Source organism: Pithys albifrons, chromosome 4, assembly GCF_047495875.1.
Source record: "Pithys albifrons albifrons isolate INPA30051 chromosome 4, PitAlb_v1, whole genome shotgun sequence".
NCBI classification, from domain to species: Eukaryota; Metazoa; Chordata; class Aves; order Passeriformes; family Thamnophilidae; genus Pithys; species Pithys albifrons.
This window is the reverse complement of record NC_092461.1, coordinates 53786352-53810578: the sequence shown is the minus strand read 5'-3', so window position 1 is coordinate 53810578 and position 24227 is coordinate 53786352. Positions and strand designations below refer to the sequence as shown.

The 24227-nt window shown below is 35.8% G+C and overlaps 1 protein-coding gene across 1 annotated transcript in view; it reads left to right on the top strand.

Annotated features, from left to right (window-relative positions):
- Positions 1–24227, top strand: part of SLC26A7 (solute carrier family 26 member 7) — an 81818-nt gene that overhangs the window by 32744 nt on the left and 24847 nt on the right. The window contains exons 4-10 of the mRNA XM_071554198.1: positions 1734–1906; positions 9468–9632; positions 15755–15907; positions 17286–17368; positions 18921–19068; positions 21126–21239; positions 23847–23924. Coding sequence (XP_071410299.1) covers positions 1734–1906; positions 9468–9632; positions 15755–15907; positions 17286–17368; positions 18921–19068; positions 21126–21239; positions 23847–23924 — 914 coding nt within the window. The remainder of the gene's footprint in view (positions 1–1733; positions 1907–9467; positions 9633–15754; positions 15908–17285; positions 17369–18920; positions 19069–21125; positions 21240–23846; positions 23925–24227) is intronic.

Genomic DNA, 24227 nt, shown 5'->3' with positions numbered 1-24227 from the left:
TTCAAGTTGCCAGTGTAATTTCATTGTCATAAGGGCTCTGCATGGAATCCTGGTAATGGCAGACCTGTTGATAATAAAAATAAAGATACTGAATCATAGAGTCTTAGAATCACATTATTGCCTGGGTTGGAAGGAACCTTAAAGATCAACTATTTGCACACTTCTGCCATGGGCAGGGACACCTTTCACTAAACCACGTTGCTCAGTTCTCCATCCAACCTGGCCTTGAACAATTACAGAGATACGGCAAAAAAGATATATATAATCAGAATCTGTTGGAAAGGAGTTAATATGACTTCTGTAAAAAAATATCCTACCTCATTAACCTTCTAGATTACAGTATGAGTGTCAATAAGCACACGGAGAAAAGAAATACTTTGAATACAAGATATCAAAATGGACAAACTGATAAGGTTCCACACTAAAGGTTATTAAAGAAACTAAGTTGTCCTTGTAATAGAAGAAAAGTCCTTTTCTTAATTATTTGTATATTAAAGAATAAGAAGCAAAATGCAGGAATTCATGGCCATTTTTTAGGGTAGTGATGTTCCTGCTAGGTTCCCAAGGAGTCTATACTGGGAGATTTACTCTATGAAGGCCTCAGTGAAGGTAGAAAGATGTTCACTGGGTCCTGCAATAGTAGAAAAAAGAAATCACTTTTCAAAGTCAAAGAGAAATCACTTTCAAAGACTTTTAAAGTATAGATTAAAGAAAACAGTACTGCAGATTGTGAACTTCTGAAACCTGCTCTCAGAGGACATTGTGGAGGGAGAAATTACAAGCAGGTTCAAATAAACCTTTCACAATTTCATGAACCAGTCCACAAACAAAGTCAAGAAGGGCCAGAGAAGATTGACTGTTGATCTGATATAGGAAGACATTACTTATGTGCTTATTGTACAGTTCAACTTTGGAGGAAGAGCAGGGGCAGACACCATCTGCTTCTCTGTGGTGACCAGTGACAGGACCCAAGGGAATGTCATGAAGTTGTGTCAGGGGAGGTTTAAGCTGGATATTAGAAAAGGTTCTTCACCCAGAGCGTGGCTGGGCTCTGAACAGGCTCCCCAGGGCAATGACCACAGCACCAAGCCTGGCAGAGTACAAGAAGCACTTGGACAATACTCTCAGGTACATGGCATAACTTGAGAATGGCCCTGCACAGGGCTAAGGGTTGGACCCAATGATCCTTGATGGATCCCTTCCAACTTGGCGTATTCTGTGATTCTGTGATTTATCTGTCATTAAACTTGCTTTACCTCTCTCAGCTAATAAATGTTTCTCTCACAATCTGCCTCCATTTATTAGAATGCTAGGTCCTGTGTAATGAGCTAGGTGCTATATGTATAGTGTGAATTAATTGCCCTAGCAATTTGATTGGCAAATACTTGGGATTCTCAGACAAATAGCTGTTTGGTCATGTTCCAGGTGAGTTAAAAGCTCAAGTTTCTGATAACTTGAAATAGCTGTAAATTGTTGTATTTGAATCTCTTTTGTAAATGTGTCTAAATTAATGTACTCAAAAAAATTACATTTAATTCAGCTGTGTAAATGGCATTTTACAGGAAGAAGTGTGTGTTACATAGAAAAATTACCTTAAAAATTGTTGTTATCATGACAGGACTGTACAAAATGGCACTTTTACTAATAATGGCCAAGTTTTGAAAAGAGGCCATGAGTGATGAGTACAGACAGATATATAATTATTTGTGACTAATGTGTGACTTTTTTTATAGGAACTTTTGCTTTAACTTCCTTAATATCTGCCAATGCAGTTGAGCGTCTTGTTCCTTCTGTCAGCACTAATTTCACTGCAAACAATAATTCAGGAATTTTGGGTTTATCGGAATTTGAATTGCAGAGGATTGGAGTTGCAGCAGCAGTTTCATTTCTAGGAGGAATCATTCAGGTTGGTGGAGATCACATTTTCTGTATGCTACTGATGCACTGCCTCTGTGACAGCTGTGACATTTGTAATATGGTGGGGGTTTTTTTTTCAGTTCTCTGAGAAAAATGGGTGAAAACATCTGGTCCAACATTTGTGAATGAAATTAATATGTTTAAGGATTTGCTGCTCCTTTGTTGAGATGTAGTAATAATTTGTTTACATGCTCCTTGTGTGTTACGAATGAAGGAAAACTCTTCCATCAGTTCTAATACAATACTCATTTGCTGTTGGTGCCTCCTTTCCTTCAGAAACAAAACATGAATCAGCTCCTGGTAAGCACAGTCATATTCCTGAGGATTTCTGTTGCTCTTCGCTTGAAGAGAAATAATATCCAATAATAAAAATCAGTAGGGAAAACATCTTTAAATTCTCTCTAGAGTTCACACACCCATCATTGAAGTGAAATAGTAAAACAGATGTCTTCATATTATTCTCCAAAGCTTATTCAAATGATCAGAGGTCTCTTAAATTTCTTTTTTCTTATTCTGAACACTAGTGCTGAGTTCCTTTACCCATTGCCACTTGCTTAGGTCTTCAAGAACACTTCTCTCTTTCCTTGTAAATATTAGAATGGACAAAATGTTCCAGCATGCAGCATTGCAACATCTCCTAGGTACCTGGCCTCCTGAAAGAATCTCAGACCTCTGCACTTGGTGCTTTGGATCCCTCTACCAAGAGAAGATGAGGAAAGGAGCCCAGAATGGGTTCTCCAGTGGCCTGCACGGTTGGCAAGAACTGGGGCATATACTTATGCTAGTCAGTAGAAAGTACCAAGAAGCATGATAATTTCTGTTGCATTTTTATCATTCTTTTATTGGTTACAGGATTAGGATTTGGAGCAGCAGTGTGAGGGAAAGCCTACAGACAATATCTGAAGCAAAACTGATGCTGATTGTGCCTGGCTGTGCATGCACGTGCTATCCTGTTGCACCAGTATGTGCAGCACAGCACTGCATCTTGTGGAGGCTGCTTGCAAGAGCAGAGCAGGCATGGAGCTCTTCATGTGGAAGTCCTGCTCACAGTTTGGATATCTCTTACATTATCCCCCAAGAGGCCAAAATGCCTCAAACGGGAAGTTGATGCCTGCATTCATTTGATCTAACTTCAAAATCCAATGCAGAAATTTTTAGCTTAGTGGCTGCAGAATCTCATTAGGTGTTTAAATCCTCTAGACCTCTTACTCTTTTATTTTGCAAAGTTCTGCTTTTTCATATGCCTTCAAGTGCATCAGCTGACTTATCTCAGGCTATGTCCTGTCTAAGCCTGATTGGAATAGGAACTAGTAAATCCTCTGCCTGCATCTTCAAAGCATGTCTGATAGGGAACTATGCCACGTGCATGGGCTCCTCTCCCAGGTCAGTAATGACACTTGCATTAGAGTCATACTAACACAGCTGGTGCTTGTGCTGCCACTAGTCCTTCATGTGAGTTTAATGGTTAGAGACCAGATTAAAATAGTTATTTCCTGGAGAAGTGCCTTGAAGCTATTAATAATGTGATATGCAGTTGAAGTCTGGATCAAGGCTGAGATTAAACTTTGCCATCTTCCCCAGTGCTGCTAAGTGTGGAAATCTGTGTTTCTCATCATGATTCCAGTCTCCTGACTGACAGTTGCTGCAACTCCCAGATAAGGTGACAGGGCACATCTTGATGTTAATGGAGAGCTAAGTTAGTGACGTGCTTCTATTCATCAGATTAGACTAGAAATTAATTAATGGTCTGGAGTAAATGTATATTCTGGGACAAGAAGAATAATGTGGTGCATTTTGAGGCAACAGCTTTCCATTGAAGACATCCTGAAATAAAAAGAGATGTTGAATTTTTAGTGTAGGTGGTATTTGGGATAGTACTTCTCTGGGAAGGGAGCAGACCTGACCTTTGGAATCTGCTATAAACCCCAATATTCTGAAAAACAGTCAAAATGCAGTGGTCTAATCAGCTACTAATGCACCAGAACAATTGATGCTGTGCCTACTTCATATCTTGGGCAGCCTCCCTATGGAAGGTGAAAAGTACCTATCCAAAGCAGCTTTTTCCTTCTAAGAAAGAGTAGATAAAGAGCTAAACATTCTTGGCCTAAAAAGAAATTTAATATTGTTTTTCCAGTAGTCTGGCTAAGTACTCTCTTCAACAAATCATGTTAAGGAAAAAAAAAGAAAACATGGAAAATAGTGAGTCATGGAGGGAAGGCAAAGTGAAGAGATGTGTTTTTGAGGTGAACTGCTGTTGGTTGCTTTGTATTTTGTGCAGACCATAATTCTGCATTCGTGTGTGAGGCAAGCTCTGATCAGGCATTGTGAATCTCAGTGCCATCTAGATATGAATAAAGTAGAACCGGTTTTGATCATCAGATAAGAATGGGTGGAGCTTCTAAGATTTGAAATTTGGTGCTTAGCTGCCTAATTTTTTTCAGGTAATAAATTTCAAAGTCCTAAACCGCTTTTTAAATCTAATGTTTGAGGGAGTATTCATAAAATATGAAAGGTATTTAAGTAATCTTAAGAGGCATGCTGGTGAAGATAAAATTGTATTAAAATAGAAAATAAGTAAACATCATATAAAAACTGTAATTACAGAAAACATTTAGTATAATGCATTCACTATTTCATTTTTAAAAGCAGAATAGAAGGCATAATGAAGATTTTTTTTCTGTGTTTGCGTAGCTGCTACTCTATAAAGATGAACAGGGCATGGAAAATGAATCAAGTTAATAGAATTCTTCCCTGATATTAAATACCTCAGAGGTACTGGTGGGGAGAGAAAATGATAGAATATAACAGATGCCTATGGAGTAAAATTGTAATTAAAATAGGATGATGCCTTTATAACATTACAAAACCCTCAAAAAAAGCTTTTGGGTAAGACTTTTTTCCTATTAGTATATTATATGTGCAAGAATGCATCCATTAATATATGTGTCTATAAAAAAAATCTCAGCATACTAAACTGAAATTTGACAGGAAGTTTTGCTGAATAAATAGGGGAAGGATGCTTGCAGATCAAAATGAGAAAAACATAATTTTTATCCTTGGAAAAAAGCTTTATTCTCCTAAGACCACAGTGTTAGAGGCTTCAGCTGTGCTACTCTTCTGTAAATGAGAAATAGGTCCATATTGCATTCTCAGTCTTCTATATTTTTACTCATGAATTTTGCAATTACTGTAATTTAAAAACTTACATGTTGCTGCTATACAGTACTGGAAATAAAACTGTTTCTAGTTATCAGGAGAACAAATAAACACTGTCTATTATAATTTTTCTGATAACAAAGGAGGACATTTGAATACGAAGTGTGTTTTTATAGGGCTAATATTCTTGTCCAAAGCTTTGTTTCCCTGTGGGGAATATTATGCTGTAGTATTCTATGCTACACATAGTTTTTAATGAGATAAAGACATGAGTTTATTACACAGTGATAATCAGGAAAAAGACTTATTTTTTCTTTTAGATTGACAATAACTTCTTGCAGGCTCATATTCTGTATCTTGAAAACTTTAAGTAGGCTAGGTGGGAGTTCTGGTTTCCACAATTATGGTACAGCATACTATGTGTTACTACAGAAAGACCACAGAAAGAGGCCTTCTTCCAATCCTGGAGTGCGGAAAGTTCACTTTGCACACCATCAGAAGCTACCAGACACTTTGAAGACAGCCATAATAAACATAAGAGTTGCAATTCAGAAGACCAAAAGCTCCCACTTAAATGTCTGTTGAAACAGGCTGATAAGAGTTTTAAACCGATAAATAAGTCAAGCTGCACTGTCCATGTCTGACTGTTTTCTCCACATGGTCATAGATGTCTTTACTTTTGCAACCTCTAATTTTGAGATAACCAATAGCGTCTCCCTCCAAGAGATGTTTCCCATGCCTGACCTTGTCTTCTCAGCCCATACAGCAAATTATCAGAAAGGGTATCACCACTTTTATTTGCTACAACAATGAAAAAACCCTTGCAGGACAATGGAGTTTTAAGGGGTTTAAAATTCATTCTCCAAAACTGAATTTCTGCAGCAGGTAATATGATATCAGCCTTTCAATTACTGTCAGCAGAAAGTTTGACATTAGTGATTTTCGAAGAGCTGTTAAGGGATAAAATTTTTTACTGGCTATGAAGTTAAATTGACTGCACGTTGAATGGAATTTTAATAATAATAATAAACTGAGTGCATTGTCATGGGAAGAAAGCATTAAAAGTGGACAAGAACTAAAAAGGCTTGAATTAAAGAACGTAGAGGGCTTTGCTTTTGCAATCACCCATTTCTCTTCTGGCTAAATCTCCATTCTTTCTACTTGCCAGAGTAAAATTATGGAGCAGTAAAGACAGCTGCAAGGAAAGGTTCCATTCGTATTATCTTTCTTCCATTTTGAAATTTACTTTCTTTTCCTATAATTGGGGTTTTTTTAAGAAATCACACCATCCATCACTACTGTCTAATTATGTGATTGCATAGCTTGTTTCCATGAACTCTCTTCCTTCACTGTGCATTAATTTAAGGCTTCTTTCTCTCACTTTCTCTTGTGGTTGTTTTGCTGTTGTTTTTTTTTTTCTTTTCTCTGACAGTTCTTGATTTTGTTTACATGAATTTAATCAAGAATGTATACCTGGTGAAAGCAAAATTAATTTCAAGAAAGTTATTCCTGATGAGCTTCTTTACATGGTGGGATGTACTGAAAATGCCACATAAACTAGAGCCATGTGCCTTTCAAACCATTTTTATACTCTTCTTGTTCTTTCCTTGAAATATGCCTTTATCCTCTAGGAAGTAAATTTTTTAAAATAGAATCCTAAAACATGTGAAAACTTTGTTTATTTTGCAGTTTAAGAAAATCCCATTATTAGTACGAATAATGAAAAGAGAAACTGATTTTCACTTGGTTGTTTGTTTTTTTTTAATTTTTCACTGTTCTGGCACTTCCCTGTCACTTTGTCATTTGTCTGAATTAAAAAGGAATAAAATCATACAATCCATCAGAAAATAAGATGCCCTCAAAAAATGGGCATCACAACTACAGCCAGGATAAAGTAGATTATTAGAAACTTCTTTAAGAATATTGAACTTTCTAGATTTTGTTCTATGTTTACTGGGTGAAAGATTTTATGACATAATGCAATGTGATACAATTGTGTGCTGTCAGCTCAGCTTAGTTTCACATGGTGTTTATTCAAAAAGCAGTGGCAGCCAAGCTATATGGCTGATGCCAAGCACGGAGGGTTAACTGTAGAATCAATCTGGGCCTGTATAAATGCTAAAAAAAATTAAGTACATCTGTCAAGAAAACTCACATGCAACTAGATTTGGGAGGCTTTTTTTCAAAAGAACTTTTTGCCTCCTCTTGATCTAAGCAGTTACTGTATGTTACTGATATTGCAAAGACAGCAGGAAGTTCATATATCAGGTTATGATGAAAATTACACCCTCTGGCCCAGATGGTTTCTATTCAGGTTATTTCATTGTTACATCTTCACCATGGAAGATACATGGGTGCACATTATAATTATTAAATACTATATAGATAGGAGTAGAGTGCACATGTTGATGAAACTCTGCCTTTGTTTCTCGAAGTTCTGAGCTACCTTCTGCAGTAAGACATGAGGGACCAAGTGTAAGCTGTTGCTCATTTAACTAAGTGCCTACAGAGATTGTGTAACAGAAACCATACGCATGAATCGGGTGCACTTTACATAACCCACAGTCATAAGCAAATGATAAAAAGTATGTTTGACGTGTGACCTTTAAGTTACATACTCTTAAAATGGTGTATTAAAAAAAAAGACCTAAAAAACAAAAAAAATATATCTGAGAGTGATGCTGAAGTTTTTAAATTCAGCATTTATGACACCATTTTCCTGTAATTCACAATAATAACTTTCTCTGAATTGCTAATAATAGCTAATATTTCTCTGTGATATTATACAGTTCACACAATTGTCTCTGCATTTTTGATTCCATGGCTAAATAAACATCCATATAGTTCTCTGGAAAATAAGCTATTACACAGTTAGAAATTTCACATTCATACAATAGAAACTGATCTTAGAAAACAAACAAAAATTCAATAGGGAATGTAGAATTCAATTCTTATTGAACTTCACTACTGTGAAAAATGTTTTACATATGTTAGTAGGCAGACTGTTAGAACAAACAGCTAAACAAAATACCTGAAGTTAGTAATTATCAGTTTTAGGCCTGACTAACTAAATTACTACTCACTGAGGGTATAACAGTAATTATCATTACTGGAGTCCAATCTTGAATGGCAATCGATGTTCCAATTGCACATAATAAAGAGCAATTTACATGCTATTAGTAGGAAATACAAAAAAATCTCAGATTTAATTTCTCAGATGGAAGAGGAAATTGCTCACTAGACGTTTTTGTGGTAAATTAAAATCCACTTGCTTTGTTGGTTTTTTTCTTCTTTAGTACTATGCTCATAGCTCACTGCATACAGGTGAGTTTTATGGTGAAAAAATAAATGATGTTCAGCCACAAGGAAGGATAACATCTGGAAACCATACTCAGCTTCAGAATAAATGAAAAAAAAGCAAAGAAGACCATGATATTTTCCAAAATGATGATATTCAGTATGGTAAACATAAGATAATCCTCTTAGAAAGTATTGTAACAAACCACTCTGTGCCAAGAGCATGTAACTTTGTGGGAAAACATAACTTCAGACAGAAGAACAGCAAATGCAAAAGATCATAGAAGTAAGAAATTGCAAAACTCAATGTAAGGGGAGATAATGTAAATGTAACTTAATATGGACCAGAAAAGGATTAAGCACAGTAGCTGCTGTAGGCATGCAATAACTTTGTTCAAAGAGTTAACAGTTATCAAATCTCACACGTTAATGGAAAAGAACGTTTGAAGTCTGGGATGAGGGGGGGAAAGAGTTGAACACAACAGTACTTTGTGTGTTTGTCCTGTATTCCTCTGAAGTATCTACAATAGTTGTAGATTCTGCTGTAGTTCAGATTCCAGGATTAGAGGTCTCACCATGAGACTTTCCATAGCACTTTACAAATTTGGTAGCTGTTGAAATTACTAATGTTGGGAATCATGATATTGACATGATGGCAATCAATAAGCTGGACCAAGATACGGCCCCTTGCCTACGCAGACTGGATGACAGTAGAGCAGGAATGAGCCTTAAATTAACACCACCCTCACTTTTTGAGTTGTGTTACTTCATTTTGCTATTTTGAGTTGATGTTTTCATGGTGTTTATTGTGCTTATGTATTTGAACAGGAGAGAACACTAAGTGTTTCTCTGAGTCAGATTTTGTTACTAAACTGATGCTAGAATCTGGTAAAATAGTGAGGCATGTAAAACAGTGCAGGTAAAGCCACAGAGCTTCAGTGGGCTCGATTTTCAGCTGTATTTGTCCTTCAAAGAATTCTGCTTTTTATCTTTTGCTCATTTATCTTACAAATATTAAAAGGACCCTGGCTCATTGTCCCATCATCAAGAAGCTGCATTGTATTATAATTGCTGATACTCCTGCCTTTGCCTTTCAGGTTGCGATGTTTATGCTGCAGTTGGGCAGTGCCACCTTCTTGTTAACAGAACCAGTGATAAGTGCGATGACAACAGGAGCAGCTACACACGTTGTGACTTCGCAAGTGAAGTATCTGTTGGGAATGAAAATGCCATATATATCTGGACCACTGGGATTTTTTCATGTGAGTTCAGTAAAAGAGATGGGTTACTTCATGAGCTAATATTTTATTAAATAACTACACTATTTGCCCATATATAAGAGTAAGGAAATTGTTATGCACATGTGCAAACAAACTCAAGATGAACATTCATTTTAATTTGTCTTGTTTGCAAGAATGGATTTTGAAAACTTGATGAAGAAATGGGTCTTATTTTAAAAAGATACAGTAGTCAATTTAAAATATATATACATTAAAGCATCACTAATTCCATTCATTATACACTCATACAGGGAGTGTTAACTCTTTATGGATTAGCATGTGGGAGGGATATAAATATAAATTTAAGCATATTTTCTTCATATTTTGCTGAATGAGACCTGACCGTCATTGTAATAAAAAGAAATTGACCCATGATTTGTGGATCTTCTATGCAAAAATTACCCTATGTTTTTTTCATAGTATTTTATCAACTTGATAAATATTTGCATGGATAATTCATTGGTAAGTTTTTCACAGGACCAAATTATTAATGAAAATTAGAGGCTTGGAATAGACAAAAGTAATTTATCTTGTAGGGACATAGCTTAAAGTGTCATAGCTGTTTATACGAGTAGTCACTTGGCTTGTCAGATTATTCCAAATGATTCATTATATATTAAATTTTTTAAATTTCTTTAAAAACCTTTCCATAAATAATTCTTAGCATAAAATGTGACTAACCTGTTTTTCATGGCATTTCCATGGAAACTATACTTACATATAGGAATATTGTCATCTTGTAGAGACAACTGGTGTTAAGTATCACAGCCAAAATATAATCAAAATATACACTATGAGCAATAATAAAGAACAGCAGTGATATGAAGAAGTATTTCCATGTTGATGTGCTGATGATATCATAAATTAGGTCATTCAAATGCTTTGGAAGAAATATATTCCCTTATCCCTTGTATTTTTTAATGTCTCTGAAACAACTTCTTTGCCCTTCACTTCTCATGAAATCAAACTCCTTTGAACATTTTCCAAAGAAAAATTTTCCTAAATTTTTTTAAGGTTTTGAATTGCTCTGTAGAATTGTGTGAAAACAAATGAGCGAACAAAATCCACTTTGTGCAACTTTAAAGAGTAATAAAAATGAGGCATTTTTACCATGGAAGTATTTCAAAAGGTTTCTGGTATCTGTTCAGACTTATGAGTTGCCTTAAGAAGGTCCAATATCTCGGCCAGAAGCCCCAGATTTAGATTTTAACTATATTTTTTCTGTGGTGGTAGTTTTATATGAAAATTATACTAATTAGATATAAGTTAGCGTGCACATGTAACTAGAAAATGAAAGGCAAATGTGGCATGTCTCTCTGGACATGGTCTTTACTTCACATTCTCAAAACCCAAAGACTAGTACTTTTGCTTACATTTTTTTTCTTTCTCAGCTCCAAAACATCTCACACTCACAAAACTGATTGCTTTGCCTCAGGCAGCCTTTGGGTTGGCAAAACAAGAAAAAGGATGTTTAATAAAGTGTGATAGGAGAATTGCAAGTAAAGTGAGGCAGTGAAAGGGAAATGAGGTCATAATTAAATATGTAGAAATGAACTTTGCATATGGAGAACAAATCTAGTACACTGGCCTTGAGCCTATGGTATTTTTGTGTTTGTGCATGGTTTACATAATTGCATGTTCCCTGAACGTGGTTTGTAACACTGTAATTGAGCTGCACAGCACAGCATCAGTTGGGATTTTGCAATGGAAAAGTCAAGGTGAAGGTGAAGAAGAAAAAAGGTGAGGGAATACTACATGTCAGATCTAATTTTACAATAAAGAAGGAAAGTATCATCAAGTTTTACTTATCATCTGAAAACAGAAGAATGTATCTGTATTTACCCTTTATTTATGTATAGCTATATTTCTCTTTCCACATGTTTCTGAGAAAATACAGCACTGCAAAATGAATTGCAAGTATGTGAGTGAGTTTGCAAAACAGTGTCTTTTGTCGCTGTGTTGCAAGTTTGTTGCAAAACCCTCACATGGTTCTGTGGCAATTATCTGAAAAACCCCCACAACCTGCTTCATGTTTCCTCTATCAATTCTTTGGTTTTTTTAAGTCCTTTCCCCCCCACTTTGTTCCCTCTACAGTTGACAGCAATTGTCTGTACATTTTTCCTCCAGTGGTGATGTATTTGTCTAACAAATGTCAAAATGCACTATTTTTGAAAATGCAATGAAGTTGTCCACTGTTCAAATGTATTAAGTGTTTTAAATAACGTTCCTTTAATTCTTTTGTTTGCTTCAGCCTCTATACCCATTTTAGAGCTAATCTTTTGAGTTTTCATGTATGCATTTAAAAAAAAAAAACAACCAAAACTCAGAGCATTTAATTAATTAATACAGCAGAATACACATCCTTTCCAGAATATAAATCATTGCAATATTCACTATTACCCTATGAAAGGATGTGAATATATAGTGGAACTCAAAACTCTTAGTCTTCCATGACAAGGGGGGTGTTTAGTGTCTGTATATATGTGCAAAGCTAGAATGCTGCTTTTTGCACTTTGGTGCAAATTTAAATTGTTTACCCAAAAGTTCACTGATTCCTCACGATATTGTCAGATAGGGTCCATTAAGAATCTTTACACAAAACTAGCAATAAAACTAAGATCAAAAGAGGCAAAAAGCTCAATTAATTCATTATTACTGAGTTTAAAAACTTTTTAAATTATATAATAACTGAGATTGCTTTGTACATTGCATTATCAAGCAAAATTCTGCTGCGCAATTTCTAAATTATTTCAGTAAGTGCATTATCAAAACATATGAAATACTGAATTTGTAATGATGTTTATGGTTAAAACATTTGTAAATATTTCTTTTGAATTAGATGCAGGTGCTATTGCAAGCTTGAGCTTTAGGTACTTACATTTAGGGTATACGGTTTTACTTTGGATGAATTGCATTCTGTCCACAGTAACTGAGTGGACAGAATACCATGTAAAATGTGTAATATGAAGAGAAGGCTATAGTATATGTCAACTACATTTGTGTGAAGAGCCACATACTCTTTCTTTTTTGTGAAGAGTTCTTCTGGCTTCATTGGTGATATCATGAATTGAGAGTTTTTAGGTTTTCGGAAAATGTTACCCAGGAACAGACTAGTTGGTGGAAGCTCTTTAGTCTAATTATTTATGTATTACTGCCAGAATTGCTTCGGTGTACTACTGACACTTTGGGGATAGGGCTTTTGGGGCTACTGAATTCATATGAGCTATGAAGTGTTGGTAGTTCCATTCTTTTTCATTTATTATTGGCTGATGTAAACTACTTGCTCAAGAATATGACTTGAAAACAAACACCAAACAATATTCTAAGCTGCTCAGACAAAGGTTTTGTTGCAAAGTCTGAAAAAGCTATGACAAAGGTTTAGAAGATTTGGCTCTATATTTTTAGAATTAAATGCATTGGTTTTAGTCCACTAGAAAGAAAGACAGAAATTGTTAAAGCTGATGCATGTTTCTGTTTACATTACAATTGTATTTATTCAGTCAATCTTATATCTCACTTTGTCTAGGAAAATTAGATTTAACGCCATGCACTCAGATAGCTAACGCTGATGCTTTAATAGACACCATTTCATAACAAGCCCACATCTCTTTGACTACAGCGAGTAGGAATCAACCCATTTCTTCCCTTTTCTTACCACTTCACCTTAGATCTAGCTCAGTCTTTGGTGAGTTTGTGGGCACAGTTCTCTAGATTGCCTCCTTTTGTCTTATTTAATCACAGCTTATATTGGGCACTGAATCAAATGCTGTGCTTTCTTGAAAATGCCTTGTTGGAAAATAATTGGTACAGAGACTAGTCCCGAGACACTCAAGACACAATCCACATATTGTCTGATTACAGTGGGGCAATATGTGGTAAAAAACAGTGGTTTAATTGTCATTCTTCAAATTTAAGACATACGTAGATCATATTACTTAAGTTGATTTTAAAATGTTTTCCTTTTTTCTGAGAAATGTTTGTGCTGTATTATCCTGTGCATCTTTAATTGAAAGGCTAAGGGCTAAATTTCAAAGGATTGGACTACTTTTTCCTTTTTATGAGGAAGGTTACATTTTAGGTGTTGCTTTTGCCTTACTAGATTATGAAAACATTCTCAGTAATTATGAGTGAGGAAAAATAAAGAAGTTATTTTAATTTACTCAATCTTCAAAATGAGCATCACCTCTTCAAGGAGTGACCAAATCACAACAGTGAAACAAAATTTATAATCATGTTGACCACCTTTCTGCTGGAACAGGGTTCTTTCCTAAGATAATTGTTCTAGTACTTTATCCTGTCTAATATAAATATATGTATTTAAGCTCCATACTGTCAAACCTTGTTAGCATTATACATGTATTTGAGAATAGGTTCTCTGGGGCAGAAAATTATTAATCTTTATTTTGATAAAACTGCAAGTGTCACTTTACATTTATTTTGGTGGTCTTCTTAGTCATTACCAGAGAAAACACCTTTTATTCCCCATTATTATTTCAAACCTCAGTTGCTTGATTTTATTATCCTTAATGTGTGTTTTATAAAGAAGTTACTTGTGATGATGCCTAAATCTACATGCTAGATCTTAACTTCTGTTCTCTCTAGGGTTTATATTTCAGAATACACAATGGTTTCCAGAATATAAATGCAAGATTCAAGGGGCTGAGCCTACCTTGTTTTTTTTCCCCTTACAGCTTGTGTAAAGCTTCCCCTTAAAGCATATGTATTGTGTCCATTTTTATGGCTCGCTGTTCCTCCAGACAACAAAATATTGCTTTCATTCATGAAGCCTGTAATAGGGATTTCATTATTTCTTTATTTATCAGGATAGACATTCCCTCTACCTTTCTTCATGCCTTCTAACCATTTCAGCAAGTGCCTAATTTTTTTCATTACTTTATGTTAATCTGTTATCACACTGATTTATGCCTCTTTTTCTGAACCAACAAATTCAGAGTAGAGCCAAAATTACAGTTCACTGCATCCTCTATGCAGGTACGAAGGCAACTGCATTCTTGTTACTTACAACGTTGTGTTCATCATCAGACATCCCTGCTGCTCATCACCGTTAGTCATTCTAATCCTGTTCCATACTTCTATTCCCCATGTTTCTTATATTCAGTCCATATTTCTTTTTTCATCACAGATACAACTACATTTTTCTATCCTTTTTTATGGTGTGTTGCAGAACACTTTGACTTCTGAAAAGCTGAAGACCTTCCATTCACAGCTTCATGGCTCTGCCCCAGTCTCATCTTTCTCCTTTAACTCTGCAGTCAACTGAAAAGGGCTTAGTAGATAACATTACTTAATTAAATAATCAAAAACAAACGTACGCAAGCTTGGCAACAAATTAGTGTGCACAGCACCTGAACGTGACCAAAGGATGCTTCATGAAGCACTGTTTGTGTAAGTGGCAAGAGCTTCCAATAGGAAGACCGAGGATGCCCTGCTGGAGTTATACAGTTACTCTGAAAAAATATTTGGATATTGGTCTACACCCTCACAGGCTGCAGAGGGTGTCCTGAAGAGGATGTTCATCTTGGAAGATTCTTGTTGCATCTCTTCCCATCCAGCCACTACTGCATTTTATTTGCCTTTTCTTTCTTTATCTTTCTCCTTGTCTTTTACCCTCCTTTCTGTCTTTCAACAATTTTTCTCAGAAATATCTTTTACTACTAGAGTTTGTGGATGTTATGTGATATGGACATTACAAATAAATCTTTGTGCAAAAAGCTTTTCTGAACATCTTTATGTAATGTTCATTATCTCACTGAATTTAATGAGACTGAATAGGAAAAGGGAATATATCACATTAATTGGAATTTTGTCACTTGCTTCTACCAACAGAAATCTCTATATTAATATATATAAATATTCACTGCATTTTTTTTGAGTTTTCCAAAGTCCATAGTAATAGTAAATTGGTGATTTTCTTCCATGTAAAATCTAAAGTATAGGCCAATTTATCCAGTGACTCAGGTCCTGCGATATTGATTCAGCTCTCACTGATTATTTAAGATACCTGAAGTTGTGTAGAAGATGCCATACTATGTGCTCCAGAACACATTTTTTGATCTGTGATTGTTATTTGCTCCTCACTGTAGATTTATGCCTACGTATTTGAGAATATTAGATCAGTTCAGTTGGAGGCTTTACTTCTCTCCTTGCTGAGCATTGTGGTGCTTGTTCTTGTTAAAGAACTGAATGAGAAATTTCAGAGAAACATTAAAGTTGTTCTTCCCATCGATCTACTTCTGGTGAGTACAGAATTATGTATCAGGCTTTTTCTTAGAAAGCTTTTAGTGGTTCAACTAATTTACTGAAGTTTACTGTACTTTCTATAGTTACCCACACCTGCCACTTATTAAATGAACAGCTAATTTCATGGCTGTATGCTAATTGTAAGAACAGGAAACAGTTTGGTTAAATAATTAAGAAAGAAGTGACATACGCTCCCAATTTGTATAATATTTCTCATATGTTTACTATTTTTACATAATCACAAGAACACGAAGCCTAGAATGTGAAACTGTAAGAACTTTGAAAGATGAAAAGTAACTGGCACATTGTAACTCCAGGCAAGCCTTATGCTGGGTAGCTGTGGCTTGGATGTTGCTTGTTATTTATCTGCAATAAAAATCTATGCTGTTGCTTTATATAATTTTACTAACAATTTCCCTTTAACATGGCATAAACTAAATTGAAATTAGCTATTGCCTTATAAACCTTGGCCTTAAGGATGAAGATCTAGTCAAATGATCAGCACCACAATAGAAGCTTTCTGGCTTTCTCTAACCTCTAAAACAAAATAAAAATATGAAGGACAGGTGCTCTTCAGAGTGGATTATCACAATTATTCTTTTTCTGGAAAAAGTTATTTACAAAAGTGTAATTTTTATTGGACAAAATGCTGGAAAAGGAGGTAATGTGGTTCTGGTCCCTGGTCTAAAATCTGTTTCTGTGTTATATTTTTAAAACTACTGGATAAAATGTACCACCAAACTAAGGATCATGGACTAGAACCCATGCCTGTTCTATTGAGATTTGTGTGTTCATCTCATAAAAAGTATACAAAATGAGTTTGATCCTCCTTGGTGTCAAACTTCACTCACTCAACAGGATTCCTACATGCTGGAACATAAAAATAAGAGGCAGACACATATTCTGCTGTGTTTTGTGCTGAAGTCAACAATGCCAGTCTGCCTTAGATGTGCTCAGAGAACATCAGCTGAACCAGATCAATCAGGGACATCTCAATTATGAACTACTTCAAGCTGCTCATGAGTGGCAGTGGTTTAGGGCACATGTGGAATAGTGTGACTTTGGAAACTGATAAGGTTCCCCAGGACTTACAGAGACTCATACACATCTCTTTCATCAACACAGGATGTACAAACTACCCTATAATCCTTCTTCGTCCATCTTTCTAAAATTCATTATTGTGTCCAGATCTTAGTTACTTTTGACTCTTCCACATTTGAAAAAATTTCATAACAACACTTTCATATCTTACTGGATTGATCTAAGGATAAATCTATGAACAGTGTCATGTGCTTACGAGTGTCAATAATTGGGACCATGTCAGAAGGTAAAAGAAACAGAAATATAATGTCTTTTTCTGTGTTGAATCAATAGATAATTGCTACATCCATTGCTTGCTACTATGCTGATATGGAATACGTCTATGGGCTAGAAGTCGTGGGACATATTCCTGAAGGGTAATGTGTTTTTTATTAGCTTGTGGTTTTAAAATATGTTTATTTCTGAGAACAGTCTCTGAAGAGGTCAAAGTAGTTTTCTGAAATAAATGGCAAAAATCTATTTTGTCCATTTCCTGTCTCCTTAAATACTCTCACAATTCAACTCCAAGTTAACAAGTTTTATCTGTGTAGATATCATTGCAAAAATGCATTCTTTTACTACTTTATTACTTTATGGAATAAAAAATGGGCCGAGTACTAGATGTATGAGAGAAGGCCAGAACACTCTACAAGATTGTTGCAACTGCTTTTTGAGAGTTTCCTTGGGTTATTTTAGCAGAAAGGACTTGCAATGAGATAAGATTTGTAGATTACTACACTTCATTTTTCATAGTTATTTTAGAAAATGTGATTTCTGAGGAAATGTGAAGTGCTTATTTATGCTTAATCTAGAAAAGAGCATTTTGACTACAGTTAGTGATATACTTTTCTCCATGACCCTGAAAAGAAGAGAAAAAAAACCCCACAATGTAATTCGTTGGAAAGAGAACTTACATTAGTTTTCAGAAAAAATGATCATACTCTACAGGTTGGTATGGAAGAGCACAGCTCTTGTGTAATCTTGCATTTGAAAGATTTCCCTAAATTTCACAAATTATGACTTCAAGACATCATAAGTGCATGTGTGACAGTTTGCACCGGCAAAGATAAAACAAGGGGCATTTCTGAGAACAAAAATTGTTTTTAAGTATTTAGGGCATGCTATGAATCCGAGATTAAAATAGGGCAGAGTTTGCCTCTTGAATTTGTAACGAACAGGTCAATTGTATTTGTGCAGATTTAATCAGGAATTTATTTTTCTGTCTAACCTCACACAAGTCTGTTAAAAAACAGAAGCCTGGATTATACCTGTGTATTTCTATGCATTTACCTGAAATATCTAACTGCCTTGTCAGTGGAGAGCATCAGAAACCTTAGGAGCACAATTTGTTTCTTAGGCAGTGTGATTTGTTTTCTGGAGAGATCAAAGACTTTGTGAAGTACAGAGGCAATCTGGAGTGGTTTAGTTCTTTACTGAGTTGTTTCATAGCAGTCCCCATTAGAAGGTCTCCATTAGATAGAATAAATGTTCATACAGTCTATGACCTACAGGATATGAAATTGTTTAAAGGTTTAAATTAAACCTTACAGGAAAGCTGGCTATTAAAACAAACTACAACAACAACAACAACAACAAAAGAAAATATACAGTGGAGTCTCTTCTACGGAACTTTAAAAAAATTAATGATTGGTTGCTGACTTTGTCTGTCAGTGAGGGAGTTAATTTATCAGCATCTCTTCATAATTTCTCACATTGGAGTTTGCAAATGGAGTACTCCATCTGAAACTGTTTTATCTTTTTCTGTAAATTCTCTCCTGCAGTTAATCTAAAATAATGAATAAGTGTCACCTTATAAGTAACAGAAAAATCAGCTGTGCATGCAGAGATTGTTTCCCTTGTATATGCATGAATTACAGGTATATAGAGATGATGTACCACAATTTGGAAAAATGTCTTTATTTTGTATAGATTGCCATCACCAAAAACACCACCCATGAATGTCCTGCCTGAAGTAGTCACTGAAGCTTTTGGAGTAGCACTGGTTGGTTATGTAGCCTCATTAGCTCTTGCTCAAGACTCTGCTAAAAAGTTCAAATACACTGTCGATGACAACCAGGTAAAGCTCTCTCTCCTTCCTGTCACTAAGTCTTGAAATCACTTCATCATTTTGGAAAAGTATTATAGCTGAATGCCCAGTAGGAAAAGATATGTTCCATATGGCATCCTGGTGCTTTCTAGTGATTACATAGCACCCAAATCTTGTTCAAATCATCTCTGCAGAATGCCCTTGTTGGTTGAGCTGCTTCTTTTGGGGAAACATGTCCTCCAGGATAATTTTGTAATGCTACATTTGGTGCAGCATTTGGGTATTAATTCATTTTTCACTGCTCTAAGGTGAGACAGCTTCTCCTCTAGCAGTTGAGCTCTTAAAGATAGGTTATGTTAAATCAACCACTGATTAATGAAACTAAGCAATTATAAAACAAAACTAGGTATTTATAGCCCCAGGACACATCTGATATTATAATAGGAAGTTATTTATACTTACACAAAGTAGAAGTCTCATCCAAAACAAAAAAGTGGGGTGGTTTCAGAGAGTGCTGCCAGATTCACAGCCATAGGAGCTTTCTGTTCACACTTCCACTTTAGAGAGGACATGCCTAAATAAAAGTGAGCCATTACATTCTACACTACTACATTGCTTGCCATGGGTAACTCCAAGCCAACTGAAAATCCATGGAGACAACAATTCAAGCACTGTAGTAAGAAAGTCTCAATTTCAGATAACTGGCATTCGTACTGTGTGGTGAAAATTCTGCCTTCACCCTTCTGTTAAGTGGTTTGGGATAAATGACATAGGGTTGAATAAAGAACAGTCAGTTTTGCAGCTGGAGTTCTATTTGAACACCCTATCTAGACATGTTGGTCTTGCTGCATCAGTTCCTGTCCTTCACAACCCTTATGTCATTGGGATGTGTAGTGGGAATGTTCTTGTCTACTTGGGTCTCTAAAATACTTTTCAGTATGAATACATTGGGCCATGAATTTCGGTTGATGCTTCAGAACCATGTTTTCTAGGGAACAGAGGGAGCAGAGGGAAAATGTTTTGAGCATAACACGGGCCAGACTTCAGGGTGACATGATGCTTTATTACAAGTGTTCTCAATGGATCACAGCAACCTGCATGTCTTTCTTGTAGCTTATGCAGCTAATTATTGAAGGCTTGGAAACTATATGTATGTCTGCACAGAATAATGGAACATAAAGAGCAAAACCTCCATGAGAAGAGAGCAGTGGGGTAGTGTGGCTGTGCTGCATTCAGGGACCGGGCATAGTGGCATATCCATGTAGGTGTGTGAGGTGGCATGTGGGTGTGAGGCTGCCTGGGGACTTTTATGGGGTACTGTCCTGTGCTGTGGAGACAAACTTTGGTCAGGGGTTTTCCCAGCTGGATACACTACCATCTGAGCTTTAAGCACTTCTGAGGTCTTTTCTTACGTATTTTCCTCAGCAGACCAATATGCTTCTTACAGTCTGGGGATACTGGGTGGTCAAGTTGGAATACTTCCTTAGAAAACACTGTCTGGTTTAGGCTGCATATACAAAGTGGCTTTGCAACTTTTTCTTCTATAAATCTTTGTTCAGACATGTCTGCATTTTGACTGTGAACAAGCACCAAATACATTTGTGATGAAAGACTGCTTGAAAATAGTATGGCTACCATACTACATTCACTAAAACATGCTCTGAAAGAAACAAAATCAGTAGCTGTCTTTTTCCAGTAGATCCATAAGCCAGAAATGGTCTGGACACTCTCCAAATACCACTACCTGAGGCTCTCTGGCCAATTAAAAAGCAGATGTGGATCAATATGTAAATATTGTAGTTGAACTTCCTCTTCAAAACTTAGCATTTGTTGTGTGAACAAAATGTGACTCCTGCTTTTGATGACTCTGGTTCAGCAGCTCTGTCACTCCAATTAATTCTGAGTTGTGAGAAGATATATTCTGTTGGGAAATCCTTTTTCATGAACATGTTTGATTTTTTCTCCCTCAAAATTATGCCCATCCTTTTTCATTGTTAATATTTACATAGGGGACACCTTTGTTGGCAAGAGGCACTGAAATGACAGAACAATAGGAAAAAACCATCTTCTATTTAACAACTTTGCAGGAATTGTTGGCTCATGGCCTCAGCAACGTGATTCCTTCATTTTTCTTTTGCATACCAAGTGCTGCAGCAATGGGACGGACGGCGCTTTTATACAGTACAGGTGCCAAAACACAGGTAATGGGTTAGAGTGCAGTACGTCTGAGAATTACAGCTATGATACTGCTCACTGGAACTTGTACTGATCTATGCATTGTATTTTCCTATTATCCCTTCTCCTCTCTCCTGGGAATGACTCTGCCCTGTCATTTTTAACAACCTGCATGAAATTGCATCTGGTCAGCAATGTCTTCCTAGAAAAGCTAATGGTTCCAACTTACTCATTTTTACCTGCTTAATCCAATATAAACTGTCAGTTCTGTGGCAGCAAGGTGGTTAGGAGTACTGTTTTCAGACTGCAGAAAACAAGCCCTTTCAGTTTATGTGAATTTGTCAGCATTGTAACAAAAGTGCCCTCTGATGGTGTTTAGTGGACTTAATGGTACAGGCTAACCTGAGGGTTTTAGGTTGAACAGTAAACATGGTGGTGGTTCTAGGTTGTCAGTTGGACTTGATGCCCTTAAAGGTCTTTTCTAACCTAAACAGTTCTATGATTCTATTGTCATTTTACAACTGTTACTCTTGCTTGTAAAAGGCCATTAAATGGTAATGTGATGAAAGACTGCTTGAAAATAGTATTTTCAACTGACAAGGGTACAAGGGTATTTTCAACTGACAAGGGTACAACTGACAAGGCTAAGTACAATCCACAGGTACTGTTTCTTCTTGGCCATGTCATGCAATTATGTCTCATGCAATGTCACAATACTAAGGAATTATACAGAGCTTTACTTCAAAAATCTACATGTTAATTACTTGCTAATTAGCCAACAGAATACTCTGAAACTCAATCATAATGAATAATCTAACAAATAATTATCTTGAAAAGCATTTATATGGAAATAATTTAGCTACCACTTGCTATTAATTATTCAATATATTTTCATTGGATTCAGTGTCATTTGCCCTCATCCTCACAGACACCCTCTTCTGTAACCTGTTAAAGTATTGATTGTAAAATTTGCAGTTGTACTGCATCATATTATACTGGCTGTTCCAAGGAAGATTTAAAGTAACCTGAAGACCTTTAACCTGAAGGTCTAAAGGGTATTTGAGCACTTTGGCTGTGGTATATGTAGATAGAAGCCCTAAGAGAAAGTTATTCAATAAATGAAATGGAAAAAGAAACCACCATATTTCGATTTCAAGGTAGGAAATGCATGGTAAAAATCTGCTTTGTTTTATACATTGGTTTCATAGTATAGCAGAGCCTGCATCTGAAAGAATATGGCTATGAGAGTGCTTTAATACATGTAACAATTTCTCTCTTGCCTTTTTTTTGGAAAGCAACAGATCCACTTGATCCTCTACTTTGCAGCTGTCTATGAAAAATGAAGAGATGAGAAGAACATCACTTATAAATGTTGGCCAGGTCATAGGCAAAAAGAGTGAAGAGTTGCTTTGATTACATAGAAAGAAATCAGTTTAGCATAGGTCATGGAAATAATGCAAAGAGCCTTTCAAGGACACAGAGCAGCCCTTTTTTCTCAAATGGATATACCTGAGTCTCAGTTTTATCATTTGTTCTTCAGTGATATCTTTTCCTGGGAGAAAACAGAAGTGAGGAACTCTATCATGGGCTAGAAGTATCCTTCAAATAGAATCAACACTTTTTTTTGCTTGCTCTTTGCGAAGGCAGAAAGAGGGAAAAGTTCCTTGTGACTTTACCAGCAGATTTTTTCTTCCTTTTACTGTAAACACTCTGTCTATCCTTCTTGATGGTATTTTTAAGTACACCATGACTTTAATTTTCTAGTGTTTTAGCAACTTGTCTGGTTTTGTTTTTAACAACTTGTCTCTTAAAATGAAACCTAATTATTTTAGTAAAGAAACATTATCGATATAAAAATAAATGAGCATCTGCCTACTTATCATCAAAAACCTTCTGTGAATCTGAACTGTGTAAGAGCAGAAGTACTCGGCACTCAGAGTGGAGTAGGACAGTGCAGTTCTACTGTAGCTTTCTATCAGAATAACATAATAAATTCCATGAAGAAACATATATTTATTAGACCATATCTTTTTCTAGATTAATTTTATCTGCATTAATTATTATTTTTAATATTTTTTAAAAAGTGTGCCTACTTTTTCTGAAGTAAAGTCCACTGATATTAACATGAAATCATTAGTGGTTTATGACTTAATACATTAGTTTTCTTTTAGTGTTAATCCCAGCAAAAGGAGTTAGAAGTCTTCTCTTGTGCAAAAATAACAACATACATAACTTTTGCTTAGTGCTATGACAGATCTGCTATGTAGTGCTACATAGGGTTCATGGCTATAAATATGTTACAGAATGACAGTGGGTGCTGAGAAACTTCTGGGATGAGATCTTACACACACGTGCTCCATTTAATAACCAAGTGCATAAGTGATGCCCTAACCTGTGTGCTGGCAGCTGGGTCAAGCACAGATGTCAATATCTCTCACTACGTTTTCACTGTAGTTGGCTGAAGGAAATTACTAGATATTAAAATGGAAATTGCATGCATCTGCAATCCACAAATATGTTAACAGCTAACATCTTCAATATCTGATTCTTGACTTTGTCTATAAAATTTTTTTTGCAATTTTTTTGTTATTGTTGATGAATGAATGATCTACATTTCTTGTTTATTGTTTTAGGTGGCTTGCCTTACCTCCTGTGTATTAATTCTTGTGGTGATCTATGCAATTGGACCTATGCTGTACTGGCTTCCTATGGTATGGTACTTATCTTTTTTAAGATTAAGATGTCAAATATTTTCTAATGACAATTTCTTTCAGGGAAAGATAGTGCTACTTCTAAAACAGCTCTATTTAATTTCATTGGGAGAAAGAATAGTAAGGGCACAGTAAGTCTCAAAATCATAAAATACAGAAGTCACATCATAAGACACAGATTTTACACATATGTAGTTGCATATATAGGCTATCACAAGACTATATGAAAATGCATTTCTCTTCTACTTACTTCTGGCTGTAATTTATGAAAAATATAGAGCCAGGTTGCTGTGGATTTGTAAA